General features: G+C 41.4%; 1 protein-coding gene and 1 long non-coding RNA gene across 3 annotated transcripts in view; one reads left to right on the plus strand and one right to left on the minus strand.

The window, feature by feature from the left end:
* Window positions 1-16,108, plus strand: part of LOC121931493 — a 53,799-nt gene extending 37,691 nt beyond the window's left edge. Inside the window, exon 3 of the long non-coding RNA XR_006104153.1 lies at window positions 16,059-16,108. This is a non-coding gene — a long non-coding RNA (uncharacterized LOC121931493). The remainder of the gene's footprint in view (window positions 1-16,058) is intronic.
* EMP1 (epithelial membrane protein 1) overlaps window positions 10,381-27,828 on the minus strand; it is a 43,868-nt gene continuing 26,420 nt past the window's right edge. Inside the window, exons 1-5 of one of the 2 annotated variants that reach the window (XM_042469317.1) lie at window positions 27,719-27,818; window positions 24,836-24,954; window positions 16,273-16,381; window positions 16,005-16,145; window positions 10,381-12,874 (exon numbers count right to left, since the gene is read on the minus strand). In XM_042469317.1, the coding sequence (XP_042325251.1) occupies window positions 12,714-12,874; window positions 16,005-16,145; window positions 16,273-16,381; window positions 24,836-24,913 (489 nt within the window). In that variant the 5' untranslated portion in view covers window positions 24,914-24,954; window positions 27,719-27,818 and the 3' untranslated portion in view covers window positions 10,381-12,713. Of the gene's footprint in view, window positions 12,875-16,004; window positions 16,146-16,272; window positions 16,382-24,835; window positions 24,955-27,718; window positions 27,819-27,828 lie in introns of those variants that run through there. The other variant, XM_042469316.1, reaches the window with a different exon arrangement.

Consider the following 27,828-nt stretch of genomic DNA (forward strand, 5'->3'; position numbering starts at 1 on the left):
TATAAATATTAAAAGTGATCATATCTGTCTCTTTCTTCCTCTCTCTCTCTTTTCATAATCTGTCACCACGCAGCTATCACCATACAGCCTTGCAACGTGATAACAATACGCAATATGAACAGACAGTTCTTCACGTAACATTTCTCTACACTCACAAATAGAAGTCTCTGCTATCAAGGAGTCTTTTCTTACAGCCAATCACCTCTAACCAAACTTGTGTTTTCTTGTTTCACTATTTGCATTTAGATTTCGTTGGTAGAGCTGTTATATTATTATTATTAGATTGATTTCATGATTGGTTTCACAGTCTACCAGTTATTACTGACCGGAGTTCTTGACTATCTGTGACTGGGTTCTAACCAAGAATCTAGGAATCAGGGAGGTATCAAGCCCATCCATTAACACTATCTTTCCTTTGTGGTGAGATTATTTGCACTTGATGTCCAGGAACTACAACATCTTACATGGCCCTTGTTGAACTCGGTAACAACTGAACTGGTATGGGATTTGTTTTTGGCAAGAACCAATCTAGTATGGGTTTTGTTTTTAGTTTCTGCCTGATGGTATGCAAATAGTAGACTGCTACAGGGGGCTTTCCCAGTTCAGACAGGCTTTTGCTGCAGGACCAAACTAAGGTGCCAAAACCCATTAAATACAGTGCAGAAACCAAAAACAAATCCCATACTGGATTGTTCATTGCCCAACTCATCAAGGATCATGTCAAATGTCATCCAATGAAAAATGGGTGACAGGACTCAGTATTTTTTTCTTGGCAACTGGAGCAAGGTAATATGAAGCTGCTGAAAGGCTGAAAAAATGAATGGCAGTAGAAAATAGATTTAAAATGGAATGATATTATAAATCAAAACTATCATTCTGAGGTCACCAAAAGAATACTGTCAAGTTTTGCAGGGTAGAGGTGCAGGATACCCACCAAAGTGGGGAAAAGGCAAATATAGGCTATAATTTTTTATCAGAGAGAACATTTTCTAGGCATTTTAGGTTGCCCAGCACAATTCTATGATTAACTTCTGAGTTCACTATGGGAACGTACTGGAGAAACAAGAAATGCCTAGTGAGGACATACTTTTTAAAGTTACATCTAATTTTGTGGCAGCAAATATAGTAAGCTGCAAAGAATCAAATCTGTGAATATTTTTAACTGAAGTCTTGAAGGAAAAAAAATGAGAAACATTGGATCTCCAGAAAAAATCATTATACAATATAACCCAGAAAGCTCTATCACATGTAGTGGCTATATGAGCGGCATTATACAAGGGCATCTTCTTTACAGCTTCACTGGCTAACCTAACCCCAAACTGGAGCCATATTAAAAAAATTATGGTGTGCTGGTTTTTTTAAAAGTTTTACAAGGGTCAGGAAAAACCTGAACTGACGAGAAACTTTGTATTTTGGGACATGGGAAAATTTTGAGCAAAGGTTTTTTGTGTTTCATTGTTTTCAGTATCAATGGGGTGGGGGTATCCAGAACCTGTTAAAATTACATTTTTAGGTTTTAACTCCCAATGGCCATACTGACTGACAGATCCTAGGAACAGCAGTCCAAAAAGTTACCTTTTCAAGTCCTGTCTTTGCGCTAGTAGGTTACTCTGGATGACATGGGGCCAATTGGTATTTCATACCACGTGGCCAGAGTTAACTAACCTTGTTCTTTTTTCTCCTGCACAATGGCTGGTGGAGGTGGAATCAGGTATAAACTCTTACAGATCTCTAGTCTCTCTGAGCCTCAGCTCTTAATCTGTCAAACTGCAATAGTGATATCTCAGCTTCCCAGTGATGAAGATAAATCCAATTGATGTGAAGATGTGAGGATAAAACCAACCCATTGAGATGACTTCAGAAGCAGCAGATAACAGAGTGGAGATTTCAGAAGAAATAAAGAGGGGGGCTTCCCTCACCAACCTATTTGTCTGACAGTGGGCTACTCACCAGGGTCACTGAGGGGCAGAAGAAGCCAATGTCACTGTCAGAAGGTCATGAAAGGGCACTTTGTTGCTCCTTTTGACCATTGCATCTTGCATACAATTTTAATCCCTGCTGCTGTTTTACAAGCTTTTAAAATAAAATTGCAGAAATGCAGTTTACAGTTCAGTAAAAAAAAAAAAATCCACTTTCCTAACCTTAGAAAAAGGTTCTAGGTACTGTAGATATACCAAAGGTTTCCATTGGCAACTAGTGTGCTGCCAGTTCAGGAGCTCCCATGAATTGGCTCTCTGTGAAACATTCATTGAGACCCTTAAGGAATACTAAAAATAACAACTTTTTGGATGCTTTGTTTCCTTCAGTAGCAAATGGGTCACGAAGAAGTAATGAATGTTTCAAAATGCTGTTTTCCATTAGAGATTTTCAAATGCTGTTTTTCTTTAGGACTGTCACCACTCTGTAAATATCCTACATGTATGACTACCAAAAATGCTTCTTTTTTTTTTCATGACCATAAGTATGGGGCAGGGGAAAACACTGCATTCTTTAAAGGGTTTCATTTTGGGATGCTTTTATTTGTCACCTGTGGGTACTTGAGTTGTAGCACTTCAAGCATCAGTCTGGATGGTTGGATACAGCGTGTACCCAAAGCTGCCATTGGCTTCAAGGCTTGCTCATCATGTTTATGAAAAGCAGGCCTGTAATCCATCCCACAGCTATTCACATTCCAACAACTCCCATTGGAATGAGTGGGATTTAAGTGCATGTAATTGTCAGCTGAATGGACTACAGAGTAGCTTATTTAGATAGTCTAATCATAGGTGCAAGCTTTTATAGTCAACAGTGGAATGTGCTGAAGGGTTTGTGTGAAAGAATAAAAGTGATGACAGTAGGAGATAGCAGTGGGGTGTATGCATAGAAAATAATGTTACTGGTTAGGGGCTAGGTGAGTCATTATATTTCTTTCACCAGAGGATGGAGCAGCATTCAAAGAATGCTTCATAACATTCACCCTATTTTTTCCTAGAATGAGAGGAGGCAGGAGGTTGCTGCTATTTTTAACCCCTTCCCCCCTTCAAGCAGGAGGGAAATGCAGAAGGGGCCACTTTCCCTAGAAAGGATAAAGAAGTCAGAAAGAATAGGGTAGTGGGTCTTTGTATGAGGGCTAGCACTCTTTGAAATCCTCAGTCATGGTCCTATAGCATGTCTCAACACCTCACGAAACTAAGCTGGTCTGTACCTGTGATGGGAATTTTCCATCTGTGGAATTCCCTGCCTAGGGATATTGAGCTGGCTCCATATCTTTTGTGTTTCTGGTGGGTAGCTAATATACTGTTGTTCCTCATCACTTTTGGTCCTTGGACTGTTTCAACTGTTTGGTTTTAAATTATTGTTAAGGAGTATTATTATTTTTTGTCTGTAACAGATTTTATATATTGTTTTAAATGCTTTTGGCCCTGGGCATCAACTCAGGGACCTGGTGGGCTGTCTAAAATAAAATATGATAAAATAAATTTATATCCTATTTACCCACAATGACCTGGTTCTCCCTCACTCTTACCCTCCCCACAACCCTATTTTAGTTTCCCAATAACTTGAAAGGTTTTTGTTGAAATAAATTGATCAGGTCACTATCACCCAGTAAACATTGTACCTAACTAGATTTAAACCTGCTTCTCTCTCATTGTAGCCTGTTGTTTTAACCACTACACCTCTGTGGCTCCCTATTCTAAAGGCATATTTTTCATATTCTAAAGCCTGATGACAGGAGGACAGTTAAGCTTGACTATCTGGTCACTGGAGGTTCTATATAGACACCATCTGCATTTAGAAATTATAACCTAGCAGACTTTTGGCGTGGTAAGATGTACATGCTGCCTTTTTCTTACAAAATTAGAAGATCGCCTTTACAGTAGTAGTAAAAAAAAAGGAATTTTATGTTGATAGACATGTATGAGGGCTCCTTTGATCTCTGGAATAAAAGACACAAGATATGCTACTTAAACAAGACTCTATTATGGCAGGAGAAATAATTCTGTCCACATCAAACAAGGTATTTGACCACCAGTCAAAGTAAACTTAATTCATAATTCATTATTATGTCTAAAGGAGCGCTATGGGACTCAGCCGCTCCACATTTCATCTGGCTAGATACAAGGGAATGTTAATAGCATTCACTGGATCATCTTCCTTTACTCTTGTGTGGTTCTGTGATATTTGATGTGCTTGTCTTTCATCTGAAGATGTCATGCTGCCGTGCTTGTCCACAAAATCTAGAAAGTTGCTCTGAAGACTTCTGGCGGGCTTTGGATGCTGTGCTGGAAATACTCAAGACATCTGCCCACTGTATTTTGCCTCCCAGAAAGCAGTAACATTGTATGTCTCAGGTGCATCTGCCACAGGTTCCTTCATTTTCACGGTCACTAGAAAGCCTGTGTAATATTGGACATGACTACAGCTGGGAATACTGATTGCCGGTTTCTGCCATAATTGGCAGTCAAAGACAAGATCTCACTGGCTTCCATCAGCCAATTCCAATGCAAAACGTTACTGATCAGTGGGAAAACTATTGTTAATCTTTCCCTGACCTCTAGTGGCATTGTGTAAAAACAACAGAGCACAAATCCTGCTGGGTTATGCATAAGAGGAATATGCTGACATTCAACTTGAGAAATCAGAAATATGTTAGATCTCTAATATTCCTGTCTCACCATACTATTGCTGTAGTGAGTGAACCATCACAGACTAGTACAAAGATGTATAAAGATCAAAACTCTGGTGGCATTTTAGAAGCGCTTTTCCCAACTTGGTATCCTCCAGATATATTGGACTACATCTCTTGACGTTCCCAACTACCATGGCCATTGGCTACATTAGTGAAAGTATAAGAACCGTGACACATAAGTTTTCAAATATAAAATGTAGAAGCCTCAACAGTGTTTTATATTGACAAAAATATTTTTACCCCCTTGACCCCCTATTTAGACATTGTCCCACCCTTCAACCTGTTACTCAGACTTCTGTAATGGTCAATGTGTATGTATGTGTCTTCAAGTCTAACCTGTCAACCTATGGCTATCACATAGATTTCATAGGGTTTTTTTTTTAAGGCAAGGAATATTCAAGGGTGGATTTGTCAGTTCCTTCCTTTGAAATGTTTCTTTAGTACCATCAGTCTTGCACACTTCATTCAGCATTTTTTTTGATGATAATTTTCAGAGGGTCCCCCCAGCTGAATTTATTCTCCACCTTGCAAAGACAGCGGTCAAAACTTGTTCCTCACTGAATAGTCCCATAATCCTGCTATTTTGCCTCTGTTTCTTTATCAGTTGTGAATGTCACTAAGCTCCTTGCCAAAGCGGAAAGAAACTATAAGCTCTACTGTTGTTTTGAAAATACTGTCAGTAGCAGTGGATAAGTGGGCAGCAGTGGGGTTGCACATGGTTCCCCTGACTCAAAATCTGTTATTGTTTGATGTCTTCTAGAGGATGTTTTTGCTGCTGTGCCTCAGACAACAAAATGTCTCAGGTGAGCACCTAAGTTGAAGGCTCTAAGGCTAGGCACTAACTACTTTTGGTTACCACTGCAAACTACCACAGTGTGAAGATCCATGTATTGGAATAGGTTAGCTCTAAGGTGCCTTTCCTCAAGTATGTGACTACCAAACTGCTTATTTAACAACTGCATAATTCCTTTAACTTCATTGGATCAAATTGGGGGCAGGGGCAGGAGCAGGAAGAGGATGCATGAAGGCTTTCCCAAAACAGGAAGGCTATTTTGGAGATAGTGGGAGGTACAGCAAAATTCACTTGCAGATTAAGCAATGAGAATGCCTTCCTTCCTTCCTTCCTTCCTTCCTTACTTACTTACTTCTTTTTTAAAGATCAATGACAACAAAGCTTCTCTCTATACAGCATAGTTTACCCCCCCCCCATGACCTGGCTGCACCTTCATTCCAGGTCATGTAATGGAGTGAGGGGAATGATTGTGATGAATGCCATCTATGGCCCAGAATGCTCTGAAATGATGCTGGATTCAGGACATTCTGGGAGAAACATAGTGGCAGCAGGACTGCTGAGAGAGGAGCTCTGCTGTTACCATCTGTAGCACCATCAGGCAGGCAGGCAGGCATGTGGATCTATTGCTAATAGCATCTTCAAAGTTCAGCATCAGAACGCTGTTTCCTGTGACTTCTGAAATGTCTGGGTTGTACTCCTTTTAACATTCCAGCATCAAAATGAATTCTGAAGACAAGCCATCATTACCTGCTACAGCTTTCTAAGTTTTTTCTTTCACAGAATGTAACCTACCTTTCTGTTATTTATATTTTGACCTTCAAACAGGCATCTTTGTCATGCTGTTGTCAACAACTGCCCCTGAATCTTGTTGCTGAGATTTTGAAATACTTCAGAATATATACATGCATTTTTTAATCTTTCTTTCTGCAATGAATTACCATGGAGACCTGCAGTCCGTTTTGTCAAAGTATTTAGCATTATAATTATAGCAGTTTAATTGCGTATATAAAATTAACTTTAGCATCATCTGAAAATTGTGCAGTTAGATGCCAGGCCACAGATGAGACATTTCATATCCTCTTTCTGTGATGCAATTGTATTTATTCCAATGTGAAATTATGGCTGATTGTTCACTCTAATTGGCAAGCTAGATGCACCTTGGTATATATGAAAAGCTGATGCTCTACTAAGCCACATCTGGTATACTATAGAGCTGCAGTCCTTAGTTCCCAGACTGGCATGAATTATGTTTTGCCCTACAAGATGAATGTATTTTTCCACCCCCTGAAGTGACTGAGAGACCCAGAATGGCATAGTAGTTTCAGTATTAGACTACAGGTCTGAAGACCAGTATTTGAATGCCTACTCAGCTATGGAAACCCATTAGATGACTTTGGCAAGTCATACTTTCTCAGCCTCAGAGGAAGGCAATCTTGCCAAGAAAACCTCATTTGCCTTAGGGTTGCCATAACTCAGAAATTACTTGAAGGCACACAACAACAACAAAGATGACTAAAGGTATAATATTAGTCATACAGGTTACCTCAAGAAGGGCTCAGCCTATTGTCTCTACAATTAAAATGTGGGCTTTTAAATAAATGATTTAAAAACTCAACTTATTTTATTTGCTTTTTTGTCTCAGCAGTTGCAGCAAACAAGGCAGAGTATATTAGTCCTTCTCCATAACCATGAGGAGCAAAAACCTACCAGACTCGTTTCTGCATAGTAGTCCACAGTGATATATCTGTGGTTTGCAATATAGTTGCCTGCCCTGGTCTCAAGTGGCTCAGCTGATAAATAAATGCAAATGTTGCCTTCCTGGATCAACCATCTTGTTGAATATATAGGCTGGCATCCTGTTTAATAGTTAGGAGATCATAATATAATAATAATGAAATACTTATTTATACCCCGCTCTTCAGCCAAGGCTATCAAAGTGGCTAGATTTATGATCTTGTAAATGCTGGGTATTCATGTTTACAGTTATTATTTAAAATGATCCACAAACACTACACTTTTAGCCCAGCAGTGCCCCACTGATGGATTTCCAAGACACTGCACATCAAGGCACTGTGGAATGACATCTGCAGTGCTCTCCCGATCACAGGGTGCATTGAGACAAGCAGTTGCAGCAAGATCCCAGGAGGTCTCTTCAGCTGTTTGTTTTCCATATGCCCCATGACTGCCACAGGAATCATTTTCCAGAGCCCCAATCTGGAATGCAATACCTCAGAAACCCTTTAGATGGAGTGCTGTCAGGCTGGAAAGGGTGGTGACATTATCAAACATAACTACAACTAAGCCCTGTAGTTATGGCTAATAATGCAGGACCTCGGCTACTGGTTTGGATCCAAACAGCCAGGATTACAATATATACAGGGGTGGGGGGGCGGGATGCTACTTATGGGCTACAGGAAGCCCCTAGGTCTAGGACCCAATTTCTAACTGCTGAAACCTGCTGGTGACTCATCCCAAAGTTCATCAACCCATAAAAAATAACTTTCAGGTAATGTTTCAAATGAAAATTGGCTAGATGAGATTAAAACAATGCAGTGATGTACTCTTTTCGACCCCACCCCCCCAAAAAATATTTAACTCCCACCAAATGCTGCATCCCCAGCCCCCGCAAAAACCAGCTGAAACGTGACCAAATTTGCAGCCTTAATGCTTCCAATGTGCCAAAATGTGCTGGCAAAGGGGGAGCACAGGAGAGACATCGGGCGCAGTGTGCCAAAATGTGCTATCTCAATACAAAGCTTTCCTTACCTCCTTTCCACAGTAGCCCTTTCTTTTCCAACCTGAGAATCAAATGGTCCCCTGATATGCTGTATGATGCAGCACTGGCTTCTATGGCTGTATGAGATGAGGAATCAGTGCTTTTGTGTAAATAGATGTTTCTTCTGCTCATGCAAGGGGCTCTTTCTATTCAACCCTCCATCTCTAAGAGTGACAAGACCCTGGGATATTCACCACAGTTAATTGAATATCCTCCATGAATCTATGTGACTCCTTCCTTTAATGTGACAAAGCAGAAAGCACCAAGAGGCATAAATGCAAGAGTTACAAATACAAACCAGCACAACACAGAGTGCTGGTTTTGAGCCGTATATGGCCCAAACTATTTGAAAGACTGTATCTCCCTATATAAGTCAGCTCCAGTTTTAAAATCTGCAAGGGCTTTCTTTTGGTCCCACCACAATTAGAGATGTGTTTGATGAGGACACTGGAGAAAGTCTTCTCCATGGCCACTGGAAGAACTGTTCTAAATGGAACTGTAGAAAAACTATCTAAGGGGTTGATTCTGGGGATATGATTTAGAACCTTGGATAGCTCATATTATGAGGATGAAGTTCAGTACCTTGGGCAGCTCCCTTAATATCTCAACTGGATTCCCTGCTAACCACTGACATGGAAACCACCTGCAAAGTGCAAAATAATGGATCAGGCAGGTGGACATGCACTAAGATATAAGGAGCAAGGTGTTTCAGAGCAACATGCTCAATTCAAGGATTTGTGATCAATTTTAGAAGCTATTTGGCAAGTCCTTTCACACAACAATCCATTTCTGGTTTCTACACCTTGCAACATTATTTTTCAGTTGTGGGGGTAGGCTAATTATTCGGTTATTAGATAACTAGCCAAGAGTGCATTTGCACAGTTAAGGCCTATGTGCCAGCTGCACCTATTCTTTGAGATGGCCATGATGACACATGCCTTACTTACACTTCATTTGCAATACTGTAATGTTCTCTGTATGGTGTTGCATTCAGAAACTCAAACTGATCCAAACAGTTGTATGAAGACTGTAAACTGGGGCTGGCTACAGGGAACACAAAATTCCCTCTTCGCAACAGCTTCATTGGCTGCCAGACTGTTTCCAAGCACAGTTCAAAGTGCTGGTTATGACCTACAAAGCCCTGTGTATCTCAGGCCCAGATTGTCTGGAAGACCCTTTCTCCCTATATGGGTCGGTTTGTGTCTTGAGATCTTCTGGGGTCTCCTCTCTGAGGACTTTTCTCTGTCTCACCAACCTCACAGTACACCTGGTGGCCACAAGGGAAAAGGCTTTCTCAGTGGCTGCTCCAGGCTTTCAGACTCCCTTCCCAGAGAGGTTAGACTGGCACCCTCCTTGCCATCTTTCCACAGACAAATGAAGACCTTTAAAAAAAAACACCCTCCTGCTGGCCTTTGAGAACAGATTTTTTTTTTTTTAGGAACACATACCTTGTATAATGTGATGAATTTTTATTTCCTATGTTTTTTAAATGGTTTATGTTTGTAGCTGACTTTAAAGTTTGGATCGCTTTGATAGCCGCCCATTTTTATGGTGCAAGGAGGCCACACCATCCAAATAGTGCGGCCTCTGTCAGGACTAAAAAGAACCCGCTGAAAGTGGGTTCTTTTTAGTCCATGCACCGGGTGCCATTGGTGCACCATTGGCGCACTCATGCACACTGATGATGCACGCACTGCACAGCAACATTTGGATGCTGCACCACACCTGCATCATCATGGCAGCCCCCATGTGGATGGGGCCGCACCATGATGGTGCCAGAGGTGCATGGTAGGCCTCAGGAGCATGCGGACGCTCCACATTCCCGAGCCCTAAAATCAGCCCCAGACCACCACTTTCCGGCAGTTTGTACCGGGCCTATATTTTGACTGTTGTAATTCACCTTAAGTGCTGAACTGGCAATAGATGGCATATAAACAAATAAATGAAACCACAGGTGACCTACTGCTATCAGCCAGAGATCTACTTTCTGCCCAGGCTAGTTTTCCGTTCTAGATTATCCAACCATCACATAGTAGGTTTTATCTGGTGTTAACAACCATACTTAATAGAGAGGAAAGAAGTAACCCTGGCTAATGCTTAAAACCATAAATTCAAGCAAGACTCTTTGTGTATGATAAAGGGAACTGGATTTTATTTTTATATCCCTACTTATAAGAACACTTGTATCAAAATATTTACAATGACTGCACATGAAGTAAACATAGAGAAACAGCAAGCATAATAGTAGAACATATCCATCCAGTTACAAAAGTGTACAAGGGAAAAAAGAATGTAACAAGGAAAGAAAGAGAATACTGCTTATACTAAACATGCAGCCCTGAATTTATCTCCCCTTTTGCATGAGTTGAGCAAAGCAGAAAAAGCATTTGTCTCTTACCATTCATAGATTCCATTCATTATTGTAACTGATCTAAATGGCAGGAATACATGGACTGAAAATCCCAGTTCAGACAATACCCATGATATAATAATTCTTTCCATCTCCATACAGTCACTTCCTGCTTGGCCCTCTGTCTGTAAAATTGAGTTAACGGGGCTTCTAGTCCCATGAGAGATGTGCTATATGAACTGAAGGAATGGGGGGAAATGAAGAAAAAGCATCACAAGCGAAAGGTTCCTGCTTGGGATTGCCCAGCCAAGTATAATTCTGCCTCAGGAGCCCTGCTCTTCCAATACAGTTTCTTAAATTTTCTTAGATTTTAAGGCATTTTGGGGGAAAGATATAAAGGAGATACTACACTGTCAATGCGAGATCTGGTATTTTACACAAATACACCACAAAAATCTAAACATCCAAATGTATCCTTTGCAACAATGTGATGGTGTCTATTACCAATCAATTTTTTGTTATTTGTCTTCAAGTCAACTTAGACTTATAGCAATTCTATGAATGAGACACCTCCAAGAACCTCATTCACCAACTGCCCTGCTCAGGTCTTGCAAACTCGGGACCGTGATTTCACTGATTGAATCAATGCACTTGTAATTCAGTTTTTCCTTTTTCCTACAACTTTCCACTTTAGCAACCATTATCCTTTTTTCCAATGAGCTATATTGTCTCATAATATGTCCAAAGTATGGACAATCTTACTTTAGTTATCTTGGCTTGTGGTGAGAGTTCAGACTTGTTTTGCTCAAGGCCTATTCATTTCTGTTTCTGGAAGAGTGTCCAAGGAACCCTTTTCCAGCGCCACCCTTCAAATGAGTTATTTTTTCCATCTCCCATTTTTCATTGTCCAGCTTACAAACATACATAGAAATCAAAAATAGTATAGCGTGGATTATTCTGACTTTGATATTTTTCCAGTGATAGTTGGGAAAACCTTAATTTGGTGGTGAGAAAGAAGATCCCATAAGCCAAGGCTGATCTGACACAGTGATTTTAGAAATAGCCCTTTCAGTCTGATGGTTTGTAAAATGCAGACATCACTGACCTAACAATTCAGATGCTACCAACATCTGTCTTTCAGTTAGTCTCAAAGGTGCTACAAGATCCCTTTGTATATTGATTTTCCAGACTAACACATCTATACCTTTGAATTCTAATAATTCAGTGTCATCATGGGGAACTCAATAAGCTCTTTTTAGTGCAATTGTTTCAAATGGGTACAATGAGCTCTAACGAATGTCACACACCTTGATGACATTCTGCCAACCACTAAGGACTCTGTTCTTGATAGTTTAGCTCATTGCTGGACTGCCTCCCTTATCTTCCATCGTTTGCCACTTTCCCTGTTCACTTTCCCTTTTCACACCCAAAAGGCTGTTTTCCTTCTGAAGTCTTCCACAGCAGGAGGTTTGTCCCCTTTTTGTATAAAACTAAAAAACTAAAAAAGGAACTTAAGGCAGTGACAGAACTATAAAAGCTTTCATTTGTGCTTTGAATGAATGCTGGAATTTGGCCTCACTTCAGTGAGGCTGGTTTCACATTTTCATGACTTTCATTTTTCAAGAACATATAACTAAGGATCTGTGCTGTCATTTAATTTAGAGGACCTGGCACTCTCATGCCTCCTCTCACAACACTTTTCATAAATGAGTGAGAACGAATAGTAGAAAGCACACAGGCAGCAGATGTATCACGAATGCAGAAGGTTTAGGAAAGGAAAGCCAGGAGCTCTGATGTCATTTCTAGCTTTTCTGCAGTCAAGGAGGCAGAGGTTCAATGTCTTTTAAGAGGGGATACTTCTGTCATGGTATAAGAAAGGAGATGGTCTCTGGTTGCTTAGAATATTCTTCAAGCATCTTCATGGTCCCAGAGGTCTATGATGGTGTTTTCAGCATCTTTTCTTTCTCTCTGGTGGATTCCACTCTGTGGCTGGGAGTGTTAGGTGAGCAGTGTGTGGATTCATTTCTTTTGCCAAACAGTTCTCATTAAAAAAAAGTGACTTCATATCCCTCCCACAAGCCCTCCCAATTTTCCAGTCCTCCCTCCCAATCTCACCCTGTGACCCTCATTTTTTTCTGAGTACAAGATACAGAACCCCAATGATGAAGCTGAAGCAAAAACAGATCCAAGCAAGGATAAAGGAGTAGCCATGGTGGTCTTCCTCTGCTTTGAAATACTGTGGAAATCGAGCAGTATAAATTGAGGCCGCAATCAGAATGAAGAGCCCTGCAGAGGGAGAGAGAGAAAATGGGGAAGAGTAATTAATGCTCCCTAATGCAGTCATTGTTATTTTCATTTCTATGCTGTCTTTCTCCCAGAAATAGACCCTAAGTGGCTCACAAGATCAAAACATTTTAGAAGTCATTAATAGAAATTTTAAAACAATTTAAAACATGTAGATAAATACAGTATAAAAACAGTTGTTTTCAGAGTCCTAAGTAAAGATTGGAAACATTACTTTCTAGGGCTAACACTCTTTTAATATCACTGATCAGGGGATTCCTTTTCTCTAAAGAATAACCTTTCCAAACACTGTTCATAGGAACTACTTAGAGATGAAGGATCAGCTCTTCCTATGTTACCTATGTTCGACAGTGGAGCACACTCCCTCAGAGTGTGGTGGAGTCTCCTTCTTTGGAGGTCTTTAAGCGGAGGCTGTCAGGGATGCTTTGATTGAGAGTTCTTGCATGGCAGGAGGTTGGACTGGATGGCCCTTGTGGTCTCTTTCAACTCTACGATTTTACGATTCTATGGCCTGTTACAGACTGCCAAAATAAAGCTTCTTCGGGTCTCTTTGGAGGTATGCTGTTTAAATGATGCATGCATCCTAAGAATCCAGAAGCTGCACCAAAAGCTGCACTCTGGTGCTTAGGAATGGAGTGTGGCTTTGGTGCGACCTCCGGACTCTTAGGACCCATGCATCATTTAAATAGCATACCTCCAAAGAGACCTGAAGCAGCTTTATTTTGGCAGTCTGTAACAGGCCTATGATTCTACCTTATTCCTCTGAAATTATCATCCAAGGCTATTATGGGCATGCTTTTACCAAATGATGTATGACATGTGACCATACCTGAACAGCAGTGGCTTTCACTTGTGGAGTCCCCTGGCTCCTCTCCCTAGTCAAAATGTGGTACCTAGTGTCTAGTGCTAAGTGAAGCCTTATAAAATATTAATTCCAAAGATTTTTTTAGCATATTTGGTATGTTTCTACTCTTTTGGCTGTGAATTATAATCCTTTTTTTATTTATTAAGTGCTGCACATTTGCACATCCCTCAGATGTTCTTAAGTAATTGTATTTTATTTGCTGCCTTTGTTTCATCTACTGAGTTTTATGGGATGTTCTTATAATTAGGACTATTTTAATTTTGGAGGGGGGTTGAGTGCTGTGGGCTCTACAACTCCCAGAATTACTTAGATACCATGTAGTTTTTCCAGGTTCTGATTTTTATTCTGTAAGCCACCCAGAGAACTTGTTATAGAGTAGTTTATAAAATGGAAGGAAAGAACAAAGAATGAATTAATTTTCTAAAACCCTTAAACTATTTTTTAAAATACTCAAACTTTAAAATCCTAGGATTAACTCAAAACAAATTTTGGGCTAAATGTCTAGAAAGAGTTTTTTGATGTCAGATAGACTTTTCAAGGTTGGCTTCAAGAGGGATGAAAAAACAGCATACCCAACAACTGTACCACTTTAGGTAAAGTAGCCAATTTGCATCATTCAAATTTTCAAGCTGCTTCTAAAATGTTTGGTGTATCTCACTGAAGACCTGGCTAAACCTGGTGGAGCTGCCACCGCCAATTACTTCAGCTGGTGAGGTGCTGCTGTACAACATGGTCAGGGTGAGGAAGCAGTGGCAAAAATACAGAGGGGGCAGAGACTCAGTACTCAGGTGAAATAATCACCCTCCTCCTCATCTTTGCGGCCACTGGTTCTCCACCTGACAAGGTACAGCCTCCATCACTTTTCATGGTGTGACTACTTGGCATGTCAGTGAAGGCTCAGCAAAAGTGGGTGAAGGGCCAAATTGCCCCCTCCTCCTTATCTTCACCACCTTTGCCACCACATCATCTATCCAGCCTAGTTGAGCCTTCACCCATATGCTAAGTGGCAACACCTTACCATCAACTAAGAGGAATCACCCAAGGAATCACCCAACCCAGCCCCAAGATGCTCCCCTAGTTCAGTGGTGGAGGAACAACCAGTGCTTTAGCACAGCTTGGAGGGAAGGAAATGAAGCAGCAGATCTGGGCCCATGACAGAAAGAATGGCCCGATCCAGGCCTGGCCACGTACTAGGGTTGCTCGGGGGTGGAGCATCCACAAACCCCGCAACCCTAGCACGTGGCGGCGGTATCATGGCGGCCTCCCATCTACACGGGGCCACTATGATGATGTCACACACATGCCATATCCAAATGGCGTGGCATGTGCATGATGTCTGCGCGCTGCCTCCGCGCTGCTTATGATGGCCTGGGCATGGCGTGGGATGGAGCTCCGAAGTGGAGCTCCTTTTGGGAGCTGCAGCGTTCCCACAGCAACCAAACAGCTGGGGGAACGATGCCAGGGAAAAAGGGGCCAGGCGGCCCCTTTCTCCCATGGCTCTGGCTCTCAAGGTGTCCAGGGGCATGAAGCCCTAAGGACACCGCTTTTCCACACCACGGCATTTTGCCACTTCTCCATGGTCCCAAAAAACTCTGGATTGGGGGCTCAGGGCTGCCAGTGAGGCTGCCCTGCCCCCAACCCAGAGGTAAAAGGGGTGGCTGCAGACCACCCCAAAGATAGTGCTGGCAGCTCTTTGAGAGCAGATACTGCATCAGTATCATTTGGTCCCATTTTTCATCTTTGAAATGTTGGGCAATATGAAACTGATGGCAACACAGAAAATTCCTCACATATTTCCTTCCTCATCTTAAGCCTTCACCTTTCAGGAGCAACAAGAGTTGATATTTTTGGCCAATTACAGTGAGATCTTCTTATCTGTGTGCTTTCCATCTGCAGATTTACGCTTCTGCAAATGGCAAGCCTTGTTGTTTTAAATAGGCATGAGTGCACGTAACTGTGCCAGCCACCATGTGCACATTGTGTGGCCATAGGAAAGAACGGGACTTGAGGTATCACATTTTTTGCTATATGTGCGGTGGATGGGTTCTGGAACGGATCCCCCACAGATAAAAAGGGACTACTGTATAAATATGCAAGAAAAATGCAAGTATGGGGTAGAAACCTAGCTTCTTATCATTGTGTCCTCAGCCATAGGTTGGCCTCCAAGCCAATCTGGTTATCAGTTTTGTGATATTTAATATAACCATACATAAAAGTGTTCATGTGTTGCATTTGTGTATTACTTACAGCAAACCAGCATTATGGCTCCAGTAATGTAAAACCGTTTTCCTTTCTCCATAGTGAAGAGCTGGACCACAAACATGATCAGAGAAACAAAGGAGAAGATAATGGCCAGGATCATAAAGGCCTGCACAGCCTTGAGGGCAGCTAATGATATGTGGAAGACAGAGAAGAAAAAAGGTGTTATTTTGAAGGAAGATACTAGCAATACCAAAATATGCCACGGTGTTTCAAATAGGATATATTAGACAGATGGTGGTAAATGGTCTCTTACAAAGGTCATCATCTACAAACTGAAGATCCCTGCAATGCCCATTTGCGCACTGAAGCCACAGCCCAGATGAGTTTGTTATTCCACTGCTAATCTTGCCTGCCATCCAGACCTAAAACAAAACAGAAGAGACATGAATATATGTGTTGCCCATTGTTGGAGAAAATGAATTAACCAAGCTTAAGTTGTAATAGCCATGAAGAGCCTAGCTTCAGACATATTTTGAGACATGGGATTACCCATTACTTTGAGAGATGGGATCTTTGAGACATGGGATCACCCAATATTGGGTTTCTGATGACTGTCTTGGAAAGGCTGACACTGTTACACCAGAAGGACATCCAAATCATGCTGTCAAAGACTGAACATCAGTGTGTAATTAGGGGACCCTTTTCTTCACTCTTATTTGCAAATTTGGGACAGCAAAAACTCGAGTGCAGAGGCAACTGAAGTGGTGAGGTTTATCACAAAATTATTTATATCCCACAAAGAGATGCACATACAAACATATACTGTAATATATGCAGATGTGGGAAAGTTCCTCTGCTCACTTCTTTGTGAGATAGTACTGGAATTAAATGCTCCATTTCAGCTGGCTGAAGAAAGGCCTTTGTAAAAGTTCAATGTGTTTTGCACCATGAACCTATGCAATCAGAATGGTCAGAAACAATTGCACACCACCACTGGGTTCAACAAGGATCACTCCCAGGTAATGTAACTAGGCACAGGATTGTAATCATGCAGTTGTTCATAAAACAGATATTGTGCTAATGTGTTGCTCTTTAGGGTGTGTGTACATGTTTGTGTGTACACACAGTTTTGACAGATTAGTGTGTTTCAACCTTTTATCACAATGCACTTTGCACTGTCACAGTGTAGCTAGTTACCAGGGTTGGGATTACACAACAAACCAAGTAAACTACCCCTCGGATTATGGGGAGCCCCTAAATAAAATAAACCAACTAAGAAATAAGAATTTTTAAAGCCTCTCTTAGAAAATAACAGGTGGACCTTGAATTTTAACAGTTCTAGGGGGCATATTTTATTTCATCCCTACTGGTTACTTGGGATGTATATGCATTTAAATGACTTTATATTGTTTTAAAGTATTTAAAGGGTTTGATATGATAGCTTATTTAATTGTTTTTTTTTTAATTTCATTACTCATTTTGATTACACGTTTTATGTTTTAATACATGTTGTGAGTTGGCTTTTGTCTCATAGTGGAGAAAGTCAGGATCTTAAGTAAATAAATAAATATAGGGGGAAATCCACAGGGGAAGGAGAGACAGCATGATGTAGTGTTGGGACACTGAGAGACCAAGGTTTGAATCCTCACTCAGCCATCAAAACCCAGTGGGTGACCTTGTGCAAGTCCCACTTTCTCAGCCTAGAGCAAGGTAAAGACAAACCTTCACTGAACAAATTCTGTCAAAAATACCCCATGATAGGGTTGCCATTAAGTCAGAAATTACTTAAACACACACAACGACACACCACAGGGGAAAGGATAGCCCAGATTCCAGCACACTTCCTGTGTTGTGCATTCAATGCCAAATTCAGAAAGCAATTCCTGGACATTGGAGGAATGGCTATGCTCTTCCCAAGCTTCTCCCTGGGTGGTACTGCAGACCACAGATGACTGCTCCCTTGGATCTTTGCTCAGGCAGGGCCTGTGCCAAACCCTGGAACAACAGAGCGCTGATAAAATAAAGATCTTGCTGTGGCTTCCTGAGCTTTTTGACTTCAGATTGTCCTTCCTGTTGTTCACTGTTATGCTTGCTTGCTTGCTTGTTGTTGTTGTTAATGATGATGTTTAAAAAGAAAAAGTAAACCCTTGGCTGTTTTCAAACAGGAGCATCCAGCAGGGGTCATCAGAAACTAAAGTAAAGGAGCTTTTCTGGGATTATGTAAACACATGGGTGCACCTTTTCCCCTTTTCAGCTGTTACTGATCAGGTGTACCATGTAGCCCAACCCTAACCAAACTGACTCTAAAATGAGTCCAAGTAAATCCAATGGGACTTTTCCTTTCCATGGGGAGGAGCAGAACTCTTAGCTTTACTGCTCTATTCCCCATGCCAGCCTCCAAAGTATGGCCCTGCAGAGGTGCTGCAGCTCCCTTATCTCTATTCCCAACAGCCTCATATACAGTCAGACAACAGGTTGAGGAAGCCTGGTTTGCAGGCACCATGGTTGGAATTCTCTTGGTGATTTATACAGTGGACCCTTGTTATATGCTGGGGTTTGGTTTCAAGATCCCCCGTGGATAACAAAATCCATAGATGCTCAAGTCCCATTAAATATAATGACATAGCAAAATGGTGTCCCTTATAAAAATTGGAAAATCAAGATTTGATATTTGAAATTTATACTTTTTTTTAACATTTTCAAACTGTGGGTGCTTGAATCTGTGTATCAAAAAATCCTTATATAAGAAGGGCCGACTGTACATGGGTAATCATGGCTAATCATGGGAGCCAGTGTGGCGTAGAGGTCTGCGTTTTGGACTATGACACTGGAGACCAGGGTTAGATTCCCAGCTCAGCCATGAAACTCATTGGGTGACCTTGGGCAAGTCACATGCTCTCAGCCTCAGGGGAAGGCAATGGCAAGCCTCCTCTGAACAAATCTTGCCAAGAAAACTCCATTATAGATTCACTGTAGATCTCCATAAGTCAGAAATGACTTGAAGGCACACAACAACAAACCATGGCTTAGACAAGCATAAGTCTCTTCAGCCATTGCACAGAAGATGTGCAGCAAGGAGGTGTTGCACAGTTCCTCCCTCCCTCCTGGCTATGCAGATGGCAGCCAGATGGCACTGTCAGTGACTGGTGGTGGGAGAAGCCAGGAAACCTTTCTCATGCAGCTCTTCAGCTAGCTGCTGTCACTCTCCTCCAAATGTAAATATACCGTCATTGAACCCAAGGCTAACCACACTATTGCAGATTCATGCTCCACCTATGAAAGAGGATCTTGTGACTAAAAATTATGTGATCAAGTCTTCACAGGAAACAGCATTTTTGATGTAATCATATTTTTTCTTGCTATCTCTTACTGGTACTTCCCTTATTCATCTGTCTGTTTAAAAATAGGAGTAAATGGCTATGAAGCAAAATCATGAAAAGGACACCAAGTTGTTTCTTTATAAGAACTGCCACAGTGAGGACCAGGGTGTTGAGTGATATGCATTTGATCTGTCCCTTTTAGTGGGGTTTGGAGCTTGATGGGTGGTTACACTCAGGTCTAGAGTCTGGATTAGTTGGATTGTTTCCCCAGGTTGCATTGAGGAAATCTGGGCAAGACTGCAGCAGGGAGCAGAGGCTCCTTCCTCAACTGTGTCCCTGAATGAATATGACTCCTTAGGGCCAAACTAGACTTTTCCAGCCATCAGGAGATTTTTGTCCCCCACACCCATTGCAGTCATAATCAGTCTTTACAACTGATGCTTGCATTAAAAAAACCAAACACTGACCTGTGCATTGAATGTGACAATATATTTCAAGTTTAGTCATTATCCTATGCAAATTTAACTTGTTTTGGGCTTAATATTACACAGTCTGATGGGTCTCTCTCTGTGTGCGCACATGTGGCCTTCTGATTCTATGAAGATGAAATTCTCCATTCTTCACATTCCCCTGTCCAACCTGAGCTCTCTGGAAATGTTACATTATGTCTTCCATTATCCCTCACCAATTGCCATAATGGTTGTGAATGATGGGGGTTGTAATTCAGCACATCCAGAGGGTGCCAAGTCAGAGAAGTCTGCTTGAGGCTGTTGTGGGTTTCTGCTAAGAGGTTCCCCTGAAATACTCAGCCTTTCCTCTTGCATTTGCTACTGGATCTTGAGCAGCCAAAAGCCCATGGAAATCGGAATCAAGCAAAGCTTTGCCTGCAAACTTCTTTTAAAGTTTTGATGCCTGGCTGTGTGCAAGTAATAGACCTGTGGATGTATTTTACAATCTGTTCTACTGGATTTGCAGGCAATTCCCAGCTGTGACACAGCAAGGTCTTAATCTTAAAACATCAATGGCTGGATGCAGTGAGCAGGTACACACATAGGCATCAGCCATTCTCTACACTTATTTGTTTTAATCATCACACAGACCAACAGAAACTGGAGCATAACAGAATCAAATGGATGATATATGACTTATACAGTACCAACTATATATTACTGTGTGTGTGCCTTGGATGCAGGCAAGGGCTAATCAATCATGAACAAGCATCTAAAGTGGTTCAATTAATCAGCCCAGTCAATTAACTGGCCATGCCTCTGTTTAAAACAAAGAAATAAAATGATGTGTCCCATTCTGTAATAATTTCTGACATGGATGCAGCTACAGTATGTTCACCAGAATCCTATATGAACCTTTACATAACATAGCATAATCTATACCTAGCTAAGTAGCAGAGGGACTAAGAAAGCTTGTTATTTAATTGCAAAGATGTGAATTGGGATACTGGCAAGAGTGCCAATGTACATTGATGCTTGATGCTTATTGAGATCAATGTGATGCACATTGGCCCCATCATCCTGTAGTTCATCGGGCACCAATGCACATCTGGCACTTTGTCAGCTGTGCTACATACTAATGTATTGATGTAACAGCAGCCTTCTACTGTATATAGATGTTTTGCAACTTTGCAATTCCTGCAGACATAAGTCTACTCATGAAGACACTACATCCCTACAGGATTCAAGCTATTGTTCTTTGGGAGTCTGGTGGAAAGTGTGTGGCATGCTTTGCCCAAAAGCATTTCCCCAAAGCAGATAATTTTGAAGGGTGTGAAAGCCAATTTTCACTTCCGAGAACCTGCCAGAGGCTACGCTATGTGTAGAAACTCACAAAGAGATATGAACAGAAGTCTATCTCCAGTTACACTTCAAGGTCCAGGAAAGGTTTTAGGAGGGATTGGGGTGCCCTCCTTTTCTCCCAAACTCCACTTTGAAGGCCTTAAAAAGAAGAATGCTAGATGAGATGTGAGACAGCCAAAAATAACCTTTAGGCCACCTGCTGCCCACTGGCCTTATTTTGCCCACAGGTATTGGTAGTAAAGTCTTGATGTCTCTGTTGGTCAGTGCTCACTAGGGAGCAGTGTATTCTTGAACTGCTAAGAAGGAAGAGCATTTGAGGGGAGGACCCTCTGGAATGATTTGCACTCTTATTTTTTTAAATGGGGAAAAGAAGTGTTTGTAAACAATTAAGGATAGCATTTTGGAGAGAAAGGGGAACTGCTGCCACCCTGCAAATTCAAGGCAGTTTGACACTGCTTTAACTATCATGGCTCCACCCTATGGAATCTTGGGATTTGTAGTTGGTTGTGGCACTAGAGTTATCTGACATCGAGGCTAAATATCTCACCAAACTAGAAATCCCAGAGTTCCACAGCATTGAGCCATGGCAGTTAAAGCGATGTCGACTGTATTAATTCTGCAGTGTAGATGCAGCCAGGGGCAGTGGTAAGAAGTTCTTAGAGGAAGATAAAAGGACAGTCAAGGGGCTGATCCAAAAAGTTAGTAGAATCATTAAAGTGATCCAGGGATTCCCTGTGACCTTGGTCTGGAAAGAGAGTGTAGGGACGATATCACATGACTGAAAATGGAAGTATAATCCAGTGGCATCCTGAACACATTCATGAGTAATCACATTATTGTGCGAAAGGTTACCACACGCATACGCTGGCATTCCGAATGCACTCCGAATGCAATCACGCATCAATCCACACGTAAGCAAATACAGTGAACTAGGAAATTCAGAAATCCTATCCCCAGGCAATTTCCCATTAAATTTGGTGTTGTTTGGTGTGATATGCATGTCTGCTGTGGCCCTGGTGTTCCCCCGCATCAATTCCTATGATCCTCCATTTTGTTTTGGCTTCCAGGACTCCTGGGTCTTCCCCAGCAGCTGGGAGGAAAAACAGCTGTTTTTGACAGAGGAAAGAGTGGCTCTCCTTTAGGCGCCCTGCAAGCTCTCTCTCTGGCCAAAACCATAGGCTTGGGTCTTGCCCTGCTCCCTTGTGCCCCTTTTTTGCCTCCCTCCCTCCCGGGTCAGGGGACTTCTAAAAGAGAGAAAGAATTCTTCTTCTTCTTACCTCATTCCTCCTCCTTTGGGGGAGGATGGAGTGGGGCAGCCTGGGGAATGGGGGCATTGCTCTGTGCTCACAACAAACTCCAACTCCCAGAATTCCATAGCCTTGAACCACGAAGAGTTAAAGCAGTGCCAAACTGGGTCACTTATCCAGTGTGGATGCAGCCTTAGTCACCAGTTCTGGTTCCCGCACAGACCCTTCACCATTTTGGTCCCCCTCCTTGGCAAATGGGGGCTGTTCCCTATTCTCCCTCTACCCACCCCAATCCCCAAAAGCAGGGCTTCCCTCTGCCCTACTTCAGCCAGTGGCTCAATTCACCCTCCCTCCCTCAATTCAGGAGAGGGGTTGCTGTCAGAGGGAGAGTCTGGGGAGTTGGGGAGGGAAGGAGACAGGGGCAGGCTCCCTTCATCCCAAGGAGGCTGGTTTGAACTGAGACCCCTCTCAGACCCCCAACTGGGATTCAAAGGGGGGCTCCTCCACCTCCTGTCCCCCACACGAAGGGCACCAAGGTTCTCCCCCCCCCCCCATGTTCCTCCTCTCCTCCTGTTCCTCTCCTGCCTGGGCCTCTCTTCTTCTTTCCTTTCATCCTTTAAGGAGTAACAAATGCAAAAATAAAGTGCATTGCCTAAATAACCTCAAATAAAGGGTATTGAATGAACAAATAACGTGAATTGCCTAAATAATGTGAAATAAGGGGTTATGAATGAACAAGTAATGTGAATTGTATAATAACGTGAAATAAAGGGTAATGAATGAACAAATAACATGAAACAAGGCAAAACCATGGGAACCAGAGGCAAGCCCCATCGGAAGTGTAAAAAGGTCACGATCCGATTCTGCCTTCACTGAGCATGCGCAAAGGTGCCAATTCGCAATTAAGAACCCACTGATGTGATGGGTTACTTTGCACAGAATCTGGGTCGTGTTTGGAGAGGCCATTACAACGAATTTAAGCCGTGATAAGTAATAATGTAATTGCGTGATTTTTCAAATTGACCTCGCTATCTTCTCTTTCGAAATTGAGAGCCTCCCATCCCTTTTGATACTCCCCAGTGTTAGCAGAGCCTGGAAAAGTTATCCACAGTTACAGCAGCTTGATCCTATCGTTCTTGAATTTGAACTGGCATGGTTCCATCCTATGAAATACTGGAATTTGTAGTTTGGTCAGGGACTCAGAATTTCCTGGTAGCTTGTTGGACTACACTTCCCTAGACTATAGTGCGCAGGCTGTCTCAGAGAGGATTTCAGTTCCCTCTCCAAACTACAAATCCTAGGATTGCATAGGATGAAGCCACAACCATTAAAGTGGGATCAACCTGCTATATGTGTAGCTTAGATGCCCTCCTGGTTAAATAATGCCCCTATCTTCTTATTCTGTTTGGATATAATCAGATAATATTTTATGATCCCAGAAACAGACAAGGAGAGAAAGGACTTATAATTATGTAGCAGACTGCCTGGCAGGTATAATGATAGAGTACCTCAAACTGATTATGTACTAATTCCACTCACTCAACTGGTTTCAGAGTGAGACGTGCCTGGGTGTTTTCTCTTCCAAGATAGGAGAAGGGCAATGCCACCATTTCAAACCTCTAGGTTGCCTTGAATTGCTGCTTTGTTTCAGTTAATAAATAGGGTGTGTTCCAGTTCCCAGGGTGTGGCTGCTCTTATAGGTTTCAACAGCCACCAGGTATGCAAACCAACAGCACCTTAAGCCATATAAATGAACCTGAAAAGTCTTCTTACTTTTTTCCTCCCTGGTGGCAAGCTGTTGTCTGGACAAGACCAATGTAAAAACATCACTGGTATTGATTTGTGTGTGTATGTGTGTGGTTATCAACTTATGGCGACCCTATACAGAGTTTTCTTGGCAAATTCCCCTCTCCCCAATTATATTTTATTATTAAAACCTTGGCAAATTTTGTCAGAGGTGCCATCCTCTGAGGCTGAGAGACTGTGACTTGCCCATAGTCACCCAGTGGGTTTTTACAGCTGAAAGGAGATTCAAATCCTGCTCTCCAGAGTTGTAGTTCAATGCTCAAACCATTACACCATGCTTATGTGAGTCCAAATAATGTATTTGATTCCCAGGCTAAAATGGGGTTGAGGCAATATCAAATGGCCCTCAAATGAATTTCAGAAGCCATTTGTAAGCAAATCAGTGCAGGACTTATGAGGGTGATCTATCTCTTTCTCAGCAGTCCACTGGATGGGAAATGGAAGGCATGGTGAAGGTAAAAAGCAAAGAAAATGGCAGAAAAAACTCAAAAACTTTACTTACTGTTGACCTTGGTTCTGTCTACCATTGGCTTCAGCCCTGCCAGCATGTGGCCTCCAGCATTTTATTTTCCCTGACAAACTACTGCTTTCTAATGAAAACAAAATGGTCTCCTACACACCTGTTCTATACCAAACTGGAGATGACTGAAAAATCATATCAACAAATATCAAGGAAAGGCCTTGGTACTTACATTAGCAATGGTGGAGACAAAGAGCATGATCACAGTGGCAATGTGGACCACAAAAATACCAGCTAGTAGTACCAACATCTTGGTTCTTCACTATAGGGGTGCCTCAAAGGAAGAAAAGTCTGTTGGAGAAAAACACATATAGGAGAACATTAAATGTGGTGCTGGATCTACAGATGTTATGTAAGAATAACTGACTACATGCAAGAAATGAGACACTTGACTTAAACTTGTACTTGTGGCATAATAGTTACAATGCTACAAGGTGGGTCTGCAAATCCTAGTAAATCCTCAGCTTAATTATTCAGAGATGTTAAGGAAGTACTCTTAAGTCCCATGACTAGTTTTTCAGGAATTTTTTTAAAAAAAAGATTACAGAAAAAATGAGGGGTGCTTTTGGAAAAGCAAGTGCAATAAATTTATAATCTAGAACAACAACAACTTTATTTTTACCTCACCTCTCCATTCAGGATCAGGACAATTTACAATAAAAATTCATACATTAAACAATAATTCCAATTATTCCATCTCTCTCCTAAAACATAAATTAAACATATTTAAGCATTAAAACAATCAATTAAAATAAAGAGAGATGGGCAATGGGGTTACAGGGTATTCAGTGTGATGGTCGATACAATGGGTGGCCGAGTTTGCAATTCAGGAAAGGCCTGCCAGAAGAAATCCATCTTGATAGCCCTTTTGGAGCTGTCCAAGCTGGTAATATGACAGATCTCTTCCCACATGCCATTCCATAAATTAAATTTTAAGTATGGATTAAAAAAAATGAGACATATTTATTTTATCCTGTCCTACCATAATAAACCTATGGCCTGATGTTTATATGCACACTGGAGCCTAATTTTATGAGGACCTTGGCTGAGTTTGAAAGCTCATTCATCTTTCAAATTAAGAAAAAAATCTGCAGGAACAGTCCAGACAATTCTGGACAAATTTCCTATTGGGCTGCATTTGCTGTTGTTATGTGCTTTCACGCTAATGCCAATTTAAGGCAACCCTATCCTGGGATTTTCTAGACAAGATTTGTTCAGAGGAGGTTTGCCATTGTTTTTCTCTCAACCTGAAAGTGTGAGTTGACAAAGTTCATTACATTGTTTCCACCGTGTAGATATATCCTAGGACTCTATGAAACCTTGGGTTGAATTCCTACTCAGTTATGAGTAGGGATTCAACCCAAGGTCTCCTAGAGTTCTAGGATGTATCTACACTGTGGAAACAATGGACGTTATCAGACAAGCAAAATTGAAAGTATAATCCAATGGCAATCTGAATGCAATCATGGGGTTTAACGTTATTGCATGATAAACTACCACACACAATTTCTGGCAATGGAAAGTCAGTCTGAACGCAATCATGGAGTTTCACATTATTGCGTTAGAGGTGATCACACGCAATTTCGGGCAATGGCAAGCTATTTTCGGGCAATGGGAAGTCAGTTCAAATGCAATTTGAATTCACGTAAATTCGCGGAACTAGCAAATTCACATGAATGCATTCTGGCCCCACTTTCTTTTCATTCAAAATTAAGAGAAATTCCTCCTGTGTGATAAACTCCAATGTAATTTGACACCACTTTAAATGTAGTAGCTCCAGCCTATTGAATCCTAGGATTAGTAGTTTTACAAAGTCTTTAGCCTTCTCTGCTAAAGAATGTTGGTGCCTCACAAAGCTGCAAATCCTGGATCCCAGAACAGAACTATAGCAGTTAAAGTGGTGTCAAACTGCATTATTTCTACAGTGTAGATGCACACCACCACTCAGGCCAGTACTGGCAATATCAGAGTCTAGCTACAGTATATCAGAGTAAAAAATGATGCTTTGCTTTCCTTATCCCTTATTCTACTCAGTCCACATTCTTTAGCTTGGGATCCAACTGGATAAAATATAAAATTATATTATAAAATTATATAATTTTCTTATTATCAAAGCATAAGAATGTGCAAGGAGCCCTTTGAATCAGGATTACAGCATAGGAGATGTCTAGTCCTTTCTTCCCTGGTGCGCTTGTATTATAGCACTCCCATCCAGAAGTTTTGGGGATGTTTTTGCTAGTCTCCATGGAAGGAAAAACATACAAGCATTTTATCATTTAAACTTTCTACATTTAAATAAAAATAATTCACAAATTAAAAGCAGAAGTAGTATTCGATGGTATAAAAACAAGGTGAATAGTGATACATCGGTAAATAACCAGGTTGAAGCAATTGCAGCACATTTACCACGACAAGTAATCTTTTGAGGCTAAAGACATTTCTAAATGAAAAAGACCAGCAAGGTGATTAATACAATAAATAGAAATGAAAACCTTCCTGGCCACATCTTAAATCTAGCTATTCAGTTTCAGGGCTGAACTTGGGAGTACACCCAAAACATGAACTTGAGTTTTCAAAAAGAGTACAACCCAATCGAGCAGAGGGTGGATTGTACCAGTTCCTCTGGACCAACAAATATGGTAGACCTGTTCCTTATTTTGACTCAGGGTGTAAGCACACAGTAGAAATAATGCAGTGTGATGCCACTTTTAAGTGCTTTAGCCATCCTATGGAATCCTGCACTATAACAAAGTCTTTAGCTTTTTCTGCCAAAGAGATCCTATAATTCTGTGGGATGGAGCTGTGGCAGTTAAAGTGGTGTCAAACCACATTATTTCTACAGTGTAGCCACACCCTTGGAATGGCTTGCCATACAATTAAAGACAGGGAGAAGCCATATGAATACAGACACACACACACACAGAGAGAGACATACACACACAGAGGAAGGCCCTATTTGATGTCCTGCTATCATCCAAAGCATATGGACAAGGGTATTTCCATTGTGAGTAGGCAAGTTAATGTGACACAAGATAGTTCCTTTGGATATCCTTACCTAGAACCATTAAAGTCTTAAAGGTAGTCACCAGCGCTTTTGGAAAAAATACTTTTAGGATTGTAATTTTCAGAATCCCCTCTGGGTGGTTTAGAGATACTGGGAGTTAC

The sequence above is a fragment of the Sceloporus undulatus genome, chromosome 5, assembly GCF_019175285.1.
Source record: "Sceloporus undulatus isolate JIND9_A2432 ecotype Alabama chromosome 5, SceUnd_v1.1, whole genome shotgun sequence".
Taxonomy (NCBI): Eukaryota; Metazoa; Chordata; class Lepidosauria; order Squamata; family Phrynosomatidae; genus Sceloporus; species Sceloporus undulatus.